Source organism: Talpa occidentalis, unplaced genomic scaffold (assembly GCF_014898055.3).
Source record: "Talpa occidentalis isolate TD23 unplaced genomic scaffold, MPIMG_talOcc4v2.1 talOcc4.2, whole genome shotgun sequence".
NCBI lineage: Eukaryota > Metazoa > Chordata > Mammalia > Eulipotyphla > Talpidae > Talpa > Talpa occidentalis.
In genome coordinates, this window is record NW_023602073.1 from 16,758,347 (window position 1) to 16,771,447 (window position 13,101).

A 13,101-nucleotide genomic window follows, 5' to 3' on the forward strand; every position below is an offset into this window, starting at 1 on the left:
CCGCAGCTTCCTCTGCAGTGACTGTGGTGATGCTGGTGGAAGATGAAAAAGTAGCGTGATGCAAACCTGCGTGTTCACCCGTCAATTAAAAAAAAAAAAAGTGAACATTTCCCTTTTAGCTCAGATGCTTCTGAGAAGTTAAACTCAGGATGCCCCTCGGCCTCCAGCACAGCCCTGCTCCGGGAGGGGCTGATGAGGACTAGGAGGGTCGGGGTTGATACAGGGGAGTCTCCAGACAAGGGCGGGGCCGGCAGCGCCAGGAAGTGGAGATGTGCTTCACCCCAATGGGGTGCAGTTGAACCCCAAGTCTTGTCCTGCCCCTTGTGCCCCCCCTTCCGGCCTGAGTCACCGCTCCCAGCAGGCCCTGCGGGAACTTCCGGGTGGCCTGTGCTCTGGGGGACTGTGGGCTCCAGCCCTGGAGATGCCGCTTCTGCCCCTGCCAGGTACCTGTGGGCGGGAGGGAGAGTGTGTGCCCAGGTGTGGGTAGAGCCCGCTCCCTCCTCCTCCCTATCCCTTCCTCACCCTTCCTTGCCCCTTCCTTGCCCCTCCCTCTGCCTCCCTATGCCCCTTCCCCTCCCCCACACTCTCCCTCCCTCTCCCTTCTCCTCCCAGTCCCTCTCCCCCTCCTGCTCCCCTTCCTCTCTCCTCCTGCCCTCCAGCTCCCTCTCCCTGTCCTGCTTTCCACTTTCCCTCCCCCTCCCTCCTCCATCCCCCAACACCTGCCCTGTCCCCCTCTGCTCTCACCTCCACCCCTCCCCCTCGCTCTCCCCTTCCCTCCTCTCCCCTTCCACTTATGCCATCTGCTCTCCCTCAAGCCCCTCCCCCTTGCCCCCCTCCTTTCCCCCCCTTGGCTCTCTCCCCTCCTCCCTGGGCCCCTCCCCCCCACCCTGTCTCCCCTTCTCTAACTACCTTTGTAAATAAAACTTCATTCTCTCCATGAGTCACTTGGGCCAGGGGTGGACCCACCCCTGGTCACTCTTTCCCCTGGGGGAGCCCCGGGTAGTTTCCAGGAAAGCTTTAACATGTTTCCAGCTATTATTTCTCCTCATGTTCTTTCTGCTCCTTCCCCTGTTCCTCCTCCTGTACACAAGGCCAGTTGTAGTTGCAGAGCTCACAAATACCTTGGTCATTGTTGGATTTTTATTTTCTTTCACTTTCATTTTCTAGAGTTTCTGTTGCTGTGCCTTCTACTTCATTTTTGTTTCTCGGTTTTATAAAAAGTTTTTTAAAGATTTATTTATTTATGCATGCAAGAACAGGGGCACAGGCCAGAGGTGGGGGGTGAGAGGATCCACCAGAGACAGAGTGGGGAACAGAACAGGCAGACTGACTGAAATACACTGCTGAGGGGAGCAGCGCGCGACTCAGGAGAGGTCTGCTGCGCCATGTGGGTAGCTCCCTGGGCGTTGCTGCAGTGGCTGTGGATAGCTTCATAGATTGTGTATTAAAACCTTGCCACCAGGGAGGCCCTCTAGGATCTTTTATATTAATTTTAGGTATCTGTGTAACTTTGGAACTTATAAAATAACCACCTAAAGGTGTTTTTTTCTGTTTATAACAACTGTATCAATCCAGTTGATTGATTAATTGATTGATTCTTCGGTTTATTATAAGTCTCCTTTCTCTGCATATATGGATACTTTGTCCAAGGAACTAAATTTTGTGTCAAGATCTATTTTGTGGAATATAAAATCTACTTCTACAAAGTGTCCCAGTGTAAAGTTACAGTGTATTCACAAATCTGTACAACAATTACCACTATTTAAATTTCAAAACATTTTCATCTCCTCACACACAGGCCTCATATCCTAAAGCAGTAACTCCCCTCCCCCTACTTTCGTACTCCCCCTGGGACTCACCTGTCTTCTCTCTGTAAATTTGCCTGTTTTGGGCAGTTAACAAAAATCATCAACACGTGACATCTGTGTCTGGCTTCTGTCCATTAATACAGTGTTCTGAGGATTCATCAATGTTGGAGCATGAATTGATATTTTTTACACTTTTATGGATCAATATAGCCATATAGATTTGAAATTATAAGAAGTGCTCTTCCCTGTGTGAATTTCACACATTGTATGTGCCAATTCATCACTGGATGAACATTTGGGTTTCCACTTTGGGGCTAATTGAAATAATGCCACTGTGAACAGTTACATATGAGGTTTTATGGAGTATGTTTCCATTTTGGAATATATTAGGAGATCACTTCTCAGCATTTTGGTTAAGATCAAGTGTGGGATATATACTTAGGAGTAGACTTGCTGAATCATGTGGTCACTCTTCAACTTCTAAAGGAACTGTCTATCTGTTTCCCAAAGAAGCTGCACCATTTTAATCTCCACTGGCCATGTATGTGTTTCCCATTTCTCTACTTGTCATTGCGGGTATTTTTAAGCTTACCTGTCTTATGACTGTTAAGTGCTATCCTGTTGTGGTTTTGTTTTTCATTTTTTAATGACTGGTGACATCAGCACTTTTCCATGTGTTTATTGTCCATTTTATATCTTTTTTGGGATAATGTCTATTCAGATCCATGGCCTCTTTTAAGTTGGGTTCTTCGTCTCTGTATTTGGTTTGTAGGAACTCACTAGATACTAGTGATAATTCTAGGTAAGTCCCTTATCAGATACATGGTTTTCAAAAATTGTCTGTCATCCTCTGAGTTGTTTTCACATTCCTGACAGAGTACTGTAAGTTCGAGAATCTGCTGTCTCCCCATCTATCTTTTTTTTTTCTGTCATTGTTGGTCTTTGATGTCATCCATTAACTAGTCCAAGGTAAGAAACACACATTTGTCCCTGAAGTTTTACAGAAGGTTTTAATCATTTCAGTTTTTACATTTAGAACTTTATATATTTTGATTAAGTTTTGTATGCGATTTGAGGCAGGAATTCAAATGCATTCTTTTGTGGTGGGAATATACCTTCCCCACAATCATTTGATAACAGGATTCTTCCTTGCACATTGGATTGTCATGACACCTGTGAAAATTTATTGAGTATAAATGTATGGGTTTATTTCTAGACTATTGTATTTCATTGTTCTATATGTCTGTCATTATGCTAATATGTTTTAATAGTCTTGACCATCATAGTCGTATACTTTTGAAATTGCAAGCTGTGATTCCTGCAAGGTTGATCTTCGTCAAGATTATTCTGGCTATCTTGGATTCCTTGATTTTCCGATGAATTTTTGAATGAATTGGCTGATGTTAAAAAGACAAAAACAAAATAAAACACCAAAGTAACAACAACAGCAAAAAAGGACCACAGCTTGTATTTATAGGGAGTGCCCTGAGTCTGTAGGATGCTTAGGGAAGTATCGTCAACCTCACAGTATGAACCTGCAATTTATAAACAAGTATTTGGTCAATTTCATTTATTTCAAACAGTCCACTGGACTGTTCACTTAAATCTCTACATTTTGTGAGAGAAGTTTATTGCTCACTATATAGTCAAATTTTTCTATTGCTACAAATGAAGAGTATTATTTCTACTGTGTCCTACTTCCTCTTGAGACAAGCTGAGTACCAAACACACAGCAAAGCCACAAGATTACTCCTAATATCAAGAGTTTGACCTGGGCCTCCCTGGTGGCGCAGTGGTTGAGTGCTGGGTTGCAAAGCTGCCCGCAGCCTCTGCAGTGCCGGTTCAATCCCCGGCTGCTCCCCGGCCACCGGAGGAGGGTCCCACATGGCGCGCTGACCTCTCCTGCCGCCCGCTGCTCCCCTCAGCAGTGTACTTCGGTCCTTCTGCCTGCTCTGCTCCCCGCTCTGGTTCTGGTGAATTCTTTCACCCTCCCGCGCTTCTGACTGTACCCAGTGCTTGTATAAATAAATAAAAAAAAATCTTTAAAAAAAAAAAAAGAGTTTGATCCCTATGTTATTTTCATTTCTGAGTTTTACAGTCCAAGTTAACTTCTTCATTTTAACTGCCAGAAATCGCAGTGTAGAGGGGCTTGCAGTGAATTTGGACTGTGCTGAGTGGTGAAGGGAGTGACCAAATACAGGCCAACATTTTCAAAAGAACTGCTAACATGCCTCTGTGTGTGTGTGTGTGTGTGTGTGTGTGTGTGTGTGTGTGTGTATGTTTTATGGGAAGCAGTGAGGGTGGCTGTGGACTCTGAAAGCATTCAGGACCTGCTTTTAATGGCTTCCCCTTGTCTCTCTCTCTCTTTGACAGACCAAAGGCCCCACCTCAGAAGAGCCAAGTCATAAGGTGAGTGGAGACCACCACCTCAGCCTGGGCTCAGAGGAGGGAGCTTCTGTGCAGGAGTGCAGTGACCCTTGGCAGCGAAAGAAGGCTGACATATTTGGGGTGGGGGGTGGGGATTAACCTGCCAAGGATCAAAGTCTCAAGGAGAAATTCTCTGTGGAGACAGAGGGTCCTCCTGATCTTTGAGGGGCGGAGCCTGATCAGTAATTTAGTTGAATTCCAGTGTTTCATTCAGAGCACTGTCACTTCACAGAACAGCTTGCTGAAGTTTCCCCATTTCCACTGTCTCCCCACAGCCCACAGCAGGGAGGGGGGCACACTAGGTTCCCTGAGCAGGGGCTGGGGGAGGAGGCCCCTTGGCTCCCGTTCCTCCTCCCCTGTCTGGCTCTCAGATGAGGGTTGTGAGAATCTAGGGGGTCCAGTCCCTAGTGTCCCCACCAGACCTGTCCTCCCCACTGCTTCACACCCCCCACACCTGGGTGGAGCCAACCCTGGATTCCCCTCCTCAGGGATTTGCTCTGGGGACAAGTATGGTTCGAAGGGACAGGTGTCTCCTGGGTGTCCTGGAGCTCGGCTCCCAGCACCACCTCGTCTTCCAGCCCTTTCCAGTTCTCTTTCTCTCCATCACTAAAAATGACAGAAGGACAAAAAGCTTCTCACTGTCTTGTTGATTTATTATTATCCCGTTCATAAAACTGTTTATTTTGTCCTCTGGGTGTGTGAGTTGGGGCAGGAGACCCCGGAATGTGGAGGTCAGTAGGGTCAGATATATTTTGTCTCACTGGAATCCCTCACAGACCCCATCCTAAGTGGCCCTACTGCTCACAGAGAAGCGGTTCTGGGCACTGATTCTCTGGACATTCAATCCAGTAGGAAAGAGTCTCACTCCCCCTCACTGAGATTTCTCTCTCCCCGGCTGCAAATTCTGTGAGGATTCTCCTCTCTTCTCTGTCTCTCTTAGCTTCTCCCCAAGGAGAGTCTCTGCAGTGAGGGGACTTGGTGTGTCTGGGTGTGATGGAGCCACGTCCCCGGGCTGACATGAAGCCAGTGACACACAGTAATGGGGCTGAGAAGCTGAAATTTAAATGCTATCACTCTTCAGTATCTTGTATTTTAGTGGCCAGATGTGACAGGAATCACTGTTTTGTACAACACATGCACATGGTGAGCATCTTCCAAATCCCCAGTTTTCTTTTCCAGACAGATATCCAGACTTGTGAGGCACAAAGGCCCAGGTCACCTGCGTGTCCTTCCCTGTGAAGAATTGTGTCTACTTAATCTCTGCCTCTCACCTCAACTTGAGCTTTTCAGGAAGAGCCATGGCCTCAGCCCCAACTAACAAGAGGAAGAGGGAGGAAGCCACATGCCCCATCTGCCAGCAGCTGACAATGGAGCCTGTGAAGTTCAACTGCAGGCACAGCTTTTGCCAGAGGTGCATAGAGGGCAGCATTGAGGAGCAACAAGTGACATCAGGGGAACAACCAGGGACATCAAATCAACCAGGGACGTCAGCTGAGCAAACAGGGAAGAGCAGACCAAGATGGAGATGGGCCTCCAACTATCGTTTGATTCAGGCATCATTGCTCAGGGAAGTTATCAAGCATTTAGGTGAATACATCAGTGCAGGCCACAGGAAGTTAGAGGGTGAGAGACTGTGTGAGGAACACAAAGAGAAGCTCCGCCTCTTCTGTGAGGACACCGGGCAGCTCATCTGCAGTGGCTGTGCACAATCTCCCCAGCACAGCGGACACAACCATGTCCTTGCCGAAGATTTGTGTCTGCGCTCCAAGGTGAGTGAGGGCCGGACTCCTGCAGTGGCACGTGATCCGAGGCAGAGCTCCCAGATCTAAGTTTATTTAGGCAGAAACCCAAGATGGTGATCTGGAAATATAACTTCCATCATCTCTTCTTCAGAGAATTACTTCATGTTAGTTCCCCAAAACAAATTCCCACCGTTCATATGGATTTTCATAGGATGGGGAGAATCTCGTCCCTATGGACACAGACAACTTTCCATTTATAGGAGGTGGAGAAAGGCTTCTCTTAAGGTTACTGTCTTGTTCTGTGTGCAGCTTTTCCTGGGAGGCTGTAGAGGTCCATATAGCTCTGCCTGAGGGTCAGCAGGTGAGGCTTCAGAAGCCAATAGTCATGTTGGATAGGTTAGTTACCCCTTCACTAACCTCCAATTCTACAGCAGACATGATGGCAGCCATCCTGCCATGTGCCCTGGGATTAAGGGGTCACTTGTATCACTGCACATAGTTCTCAGGGTGCTTATACTGAAAGTGTAAGGATTCAACAATATTTCATGTCATTCTAGTCTCTTGGAAGGTAGGGATTCCTCTTAGGAGCCTGATGACTCTGTCATCTTAACTATGCTTTCTTTCTTCACCCAATTTTGATCAGGAAAAACTCCTGGAATCCAGGAAAAAATTAAGAGAACTGTTAGACCAGTCTAAGATTGAGAAGTTGGTGTCAAGCAAACAAACAAGAGAACTGGAGGTAAGAAGTTGAGTCTTTCCATCCTAGAGCATACATGGAGTGCATGGTTGGGCAGAACATAAACTTACTGGCTTCTTCTCACCAGCCCATGAGAAACAGATGACAGCCAAAGAAAGATGCTTTATTTTTACGTCCCTAGTTTCTATGAAAATTTCTTTGTATCTTTTCAACCTTATAATAGTAATTGGTTAGGATGCCCAGCAACTCAGCCTGTAGAGATAGAATTTTGATCTTTCTTGCATAGAACATCCTAGACTGGGTTTCACATTATAGATCTCTCTGTTTCAAGAATTGAAATATTAACTAACTTCAGCACTTGAAGACCTCAAACATAGCACTTTGACATATTCACCACTGTACAGGGTTTGCATTTGCACCCCAAACTGCCTCCCCATGTTCCACAACCATTCTTCATGAGCAGTGAGAACAGGGTCCCTCCAGGTGAACTCATGTTTCTGCAACTCATGAGGCTGGCGTTGAGGACAGAGCTGCTGCAGCTCATGTGCCCTGGGGCTCTCTGAGACTTTCCATCGCTGCCCCTCTCCTGGGAAGAGAAACCAGCCTTCAGGGAAAGATAGAGGTCACCCCTCAGTTGGCAGTTAGTGCTCCAGACTATTTAGTCATCCTGCCTCTCTCAGGGGTGTCTTCCAGCCTCTGCACTAATCCCTTGTGTGTGGGTGTTAAAGTTCACACTCAAAGGACAGTCACACGTCCCTCATTTTGGGTAGTGGGAAGAATCTCCATTGTTACCAACATGAAGGGAAACTACCTCAAGGCCAGTGTTGGAGCTGTTCTCTCCTCCTCCACAAAGGTTCCAATTCATCCTGATCAGTGACCTTGACCAAAGTATCTCAGTCACAGCCACACCTCATGAGCTGATAGTGTAACCATGGAAACTGCAGTTCTGTATCTGCCAAATTAAAGCAAGTTCCACCAGATGGATGTTTTTGCTTCTGCTGGTCTAAACTCACAGATGTAAATGACTCTGGCTGGGAGATGCTTATTGCTGGAAACTATGATCATATTCTGGGACCCAGACCTCCCCTCTGAGTACAGGGGAGTCACCTACCAGCCTTGCTTGGTGATGTGCCTCAAAAGCCTTCCTTTCACACACTCCTTCAGGAATGGAGATTTACGTATCCCTGTACTTGGTGAGGACCAGTGGGAGAAAGAACAAAAGCGATGGTGTTTAGCGGGTGGTTTTGTGTCAGAAGGATGAACTATTTGTGCAGATGGAGAGTAGAGCTGGGGGCACCACTTATAATGATGATGCCTATAAAGAGAATTCTGACAGCCTCCAAGTTGACTCAGCAGCAGTGTACGTTGGACATTCTTCCACTTCAGATGGCTCATGGCTCAGGGTCTTGGTAGCTGCATTTACATTTATGCGTGTGTGTTTTTGGGGGCAGAGGTCAGGAATATTAAATGAAACATATGACAAAATTTACTATTCTCATCATCTTACACGATGTCTTTACTGGCATCAGCGTCACACTGTGGAGCCCCATCTCCACTCTCCATCTGCACAACGGGTTCCTCCTCCCAACCTGGAACTCTCCCCAGTAAACAGTGTGCCCGGGTCCCTCCTGTCACCTGGTCCCCCCATCCCACGTTCTGTTTTCATTTTATTATTATAAATATTATTATATTAATTTCATATATTTTTGCATCATTTTTCATTTGTGTACAATGTATGCATTTTCATCCTGGTTATAATGCCCATACAATTCCCACCCCCCATGTTTTGATCCTACTCCCTCCTCCTCTGCCCTCCCCCCGTAGTGTGTCTCTGCTTTATAGTTGCTTACTGATTTTGATTTTTACTGGTCTCACTCATAGCAGGAATTTAGAAAACCCAAATAAGGGACCAGGAAAAAAGACTAATTATAATAAAGTAAAAATCATATTGTGTTTTTAAATCCTACTAGGTCATGAAAATATATCCTTTTGTCTCTGACCATAGTATCTCCCAGGCTCATCCATGCTGTAACACAGAAGAGTTTCCCTTTTTTTTTAACTTTTAAAATTTTTTTTTACATCATTGTTCATCAATTTGAAACAATGTTTGCTTCCCCCCACCCCCTCAGGTGTAGTCCCCATAGAGTTTCCTTCCCCAATGTCCCCCAGGCACCATCACCTCAGTCCCCTGCTACTCCCTCCCTCCCTCTGATCCCTCTCCCGCCTCCTCCCCTGCAGGATGTCTCTGGTTTATAATTGTCTGTTTTTGTTTTGTTGTATTTTGTACTGTTATTATTTTTTTACACTGATGTCTTATTTGGTTTCCTTATCTTCCTGCTGTATCTGAAACCATCTGATATTTTTCTCTTCCTTCTGGCTTATTTCACTGAGCATAATTCATTTTAGTTCCATCCACGTTGCTGCAAATGGCATGATTTATCCTTTTGATAGGTGAATAATATACCTTTTTTTAAAGGTTGAAATGTTCTGGCAGATTGTGATGAGGGAGCAGGAGCACTCAGAGAAGAGGAGGGAAGCTCTTATTTACACTGGCGGCTTCACACCCGCAGCCTGCAGGAGATCTCTCTCCACAATCTGAGCCCCAGCAACTAGGCTACAGAGTATTTATGGAGTAAAGCAAGGGACACAGCAGCTGGGGATGTGTGACTCCGGGCGCGTGTGGCCTTGAGGGCGCTTGTCCGTTGTTCCCTGAAATGCTCAGTCTACAGGCTCTGTCCCGACTTCAGCTCATCCACAGTCAGCCTGACATTTTCCACTTCATTTCCCCCATTTAATTTTTATTCTATCATATCTATGGTGCACAGATCTCAGAGTGCAGCCTTCCAACACAGTTTTTTTTTTTTCGGGTTCCAGTTTGTGGAAGAGAAACTACAGTCAGTCACCAGGCACTGCCCAGTGTACTGTTTTTGTTTCGTCCTCCTGTATTTTTTGACCTCCCCTCTGGTGTATGTGTTGGTTAGCACTTAGAATTTACTGTCCTTGCCTCAGAAACCTCATTTACTCTCCTGAAGTCCCTGCCTGCACTGTCCCTGAAGCTGCCTACTTAACCGTAACATGCCCTGGGACTCAGTACCCCTTGTACGGACGGAGCCCCTCACTGCTGTTAGGACAGAGGGCATCGATCTGACCAGTCACTGCTTCCTGCTGAAAATGGGTGACGCGGGCGAGCAGTCAGGGCTCCACTGCAGGGCAGTGATCTAAGGGCCCTGGGAGGAAGGACAGCGGAGGTATTTTATCAGGCTCCGTCTGAAGGACCATCTGACGTCTGCTGGCTTTGCGGGGAGAGGAGATGATTCTGATGAGGGTGTTGAGGATGCAAGGCCCAAACAAGAACATCATAAAGAAAATTAGTAAGGGAACCAGCAAGAATAGCAACCAGAACAGAAGTTGGTTCCTGTAGAGGCAAAGATTGATTGATGCCTACTAGGCCCTTGTCCCGCCTGTTACAGCCATCTGTAATACAGATATTTTTTAATAACTTCAAGTTTTCTTTTATCTTACTAGAAGTGTGAAAGTGTCCTGGCTCAGGCTAGTCATCAGTAGGCCAGTTAAGAAAAATGGAGCAAGGCAGAGTAAGTGTTCCCTGATTCTCCAAGATGGTGATTTTCTTTTATTTGCCACTTTTAAGGTCACCCGAGGTTTGTCTCACCTCTGGGCTTCTTTAGAAAACGTTGTCTTCTCCTGTAGCTGGTTTCATAGTCAGAGGCGGCTGATGGTCAAGCCTGTCCTCCCATTTGGCCTGTGGCTTGGGTTGCCGCCTGTCTCTCTCAGTGCCTCTTGCAGTGCCTGTGCAGTGGCACTGAGGACACAGTGTGGGGGTGGTTTCTTCAGACACTTGTCACTGAGGTATAGTAGTGCCAGGATGGCACAGAGCAGGTTTTCTATGATGGAGCAGACCGGGTAAAGTTGAATCCTAGAGCCCTCGGTGGCTTTCTCAGTTTTTATTGAGCTTTTACATGTAGTGCAGAAACCAGGTACACAGCAGGTAGGAGTGCCCAGCAGCCAGGGGGCCAGGAGGCCAGAAGGCCTCCATGTGACCTGTGAGTCTTCACTCTGGGCTCTCTGGCCTTCTTTCTCCCTCTTCTGCCCCTCCCCGCCTTCTCTTGGTGAATATATCAATACTGCAGCCTTGGCCTACAAGAGTAAACAGCACAACTAAATATAACTATATAACAAAATGTAGGCACCCCCATCAGGCAGGACAATCCTGATGTTGGAGAGCAGAAAAGCCTGAAAATCTGTTACCCTACAGTCTACCCCTCAGGGTTTTCTGCCATACAGTCTACATATACGTTATATACAATTTTCCCTAAGCAAATATAAACACTGCAGCCATGGCCCAGAACAGAAAATAGAATACAACTGAACAACAGAACACAAATAAGTCCAGGCAAGGCACCAACCTAGTGGCAAAAGACAATTATTGGCACCAGCAGATGATCCACCACTTCTATGCCCGAAGACACTGCTCATACAAGGGGGGAACCACTCAGGCATCTCCGGTCACACACCAGGAGCCATTAGGCTCCCTGGCCTTCTCTGGCTGTAGTCTCGGCCACAAACCACACACCACATCCATCCCCAGGATGTACTCCTCTAGGATTGGTGATTCTGTCTTTGGGGGTAATCGCCCAATCCTCAGGGTTTTCTGTCTGCGGTCACTCCAACACTCCGCTTTCCTAGCCACCGACGCGACACGCAGACCCTTGCACTCAGGCCAACCCTGTGCACCTGCACATGGTCGGGGATCTGAGGATCAAGCTCCAAATGTGGCCTCTCTTGGATCCCCTCGTCAGATGTGGGCTCCACTAAAAGCCACATTCTCCACCCGCCCCCCATGGGCAAATTCCTCAGCTCATCACCCTTACTCGAAAATGAACAGGGCATCACCCACAGGTGATTTTAAGAGACTCACCGGCCTTATTTAACATATTTAGGCTGCTTAACAGCCGCTCAGGACTTCCCAATCTCAGCACCAGCTTTTGCCTTTCTAAGTTAGCTTTTTTATATATATTGTCTGCCTGGCTGCTTTTGGCCACTGAGGCCCACTGGCCACCCCCAGATTCCCATCTCCTGGGGTGTACAAACAATACTATCCTCCCCCAGGGTCCCCAAAACATAACATTAAACTGCTCAAGTTCCTCTGCCTTCTGGCGGGATTGTCAGTCTAAGTCCATCCATTGTTCCCTGTGTCAGCACTGGTGAGCTCCCAATCATCGTCCTTTCTTCTCTGACGATTCTGCTGCCTAGGGGTCTTGGGCTGGTCTTCTTGGGCTGTCTCCTCCTCCACTCGAGGTCTTGTCCCACAGCTTTTGGACCTTGTCCACCTCCTGTGCTCCTGCAGCATCTTTAGCTCCTCCCGTAGCTCCTGGTCATTGGTTACCTCGAGCGTTGTCACAGGCTCATGGTCTGCTACTTCTCAGTCCCTCCTGAGTTCTTCAGAGGGCTCCACACCCGTCTGCCTCAAATCATCCTGCTGACTATGCCAAGTGTAGTGCCAGGATGGCACAGAGTAGGTTTTCTGTGATTGGAGCCAACTGGGTAAAGGAGAGTCCTGGAGCCCCCGGTGGATTTCTCAGGCTTTTATTGAGCTTTTACATATAGTACAGTAGCCACATACATTGCCGGCAGGCGTGCCAGGGGTGCCAGGAGGCCAGAAGTCCTCCCAGCCCCTGGCAAATCTTCATTCTGGGCTCTCTGGAGCTCTTCCTCCCCTTCTCTCTCCTGTTCTTTCTCCTGCCTCTGCTTCTCTTGGCGAATGTATCAGTACCCCAGCCATGGACCACAAGAGTAAACAACACAACTAAACATAACAATGTAACAAAATGCAGATGCCCCCATCAAGCAGGGCACCCCTAATGGCAGAGGGTAAAAAAGCCTGAAAATCATTTATCCTACAGGTTTCCCGGCTGCTGGCAGTAGAAGCAGGTTGGCAGCCCTTGTACGGGTTGAGGTCCCGAATTCCTGGAACGACGGGGGCTCGGGAGAGTCTGAGGTGGCAGGGGGCTGGCAGAGCCAACTGCCCTGTACTGGGCCCTTCTCTTGTCCTTCTCCCATTTTTTCTCTTTTTTTCCTCAAGCTGACTGGTCTCTTCCCTGTCAGTGTAGGTCTCAGGCGAGGCTCAATCTCTGGAGCTAATGAAAGAAACTACTAGAATCACTTGTCCTTTTACAGTTTGTAGTGAGTCTTTTGAAGCAGATAAAATTTGTTTTCCCTACGATCTCTCTCTCAAACCTAAACACTGTCTTTGCTTTCTTACTTTTTTTAACACTTGCTTTGCTTTCTTTAAACACTCTCACTATCTTTTAGACTTTTAACAATTGCTTTCATCTTCTTACATTTTCGAATATCACTCTTTCAGACCTTTACAATGATATTTAACACATTTTTTTTTCTTTGAAACGGA

General features: G+C 47.1%; 1 protein-coding gene across 1 annotated transcript in view; it reads left to right on the forward strand.

Annotated features, from left to right (window-relative positions):
• Window positions 1-373: 373 nt before the first annotated feature.
• Window positions 374-13,101, forward strand: part of LOC119251746 (golgin subfamily A member 6-like protein 6) — a 51,625-nt gene continuing 38,897 nt past the window's right edge. Inside the window, exons 1-4 of the mRNA XM_054698394.1 lie at window positions 374-443; window positions 4,182-4,217; window positions 5,415-6,004; window positions 6,621-6,716. Of these exons, the coding sequence (XP_054554369.1) occupies window positions 5,534-6,004; window positions 6,621-6,716 (567 nt within the window). The 5' untranslated portion in view covers window positions 374-443; window positions 4,182-4,217; window positions 5,415-5,533. The remainder of the gene's footprint in view (window positions 444-4,181; window positions 4,218-5,414; window positions 6,005-6,620; window positions 6,717-13,101) is intronic.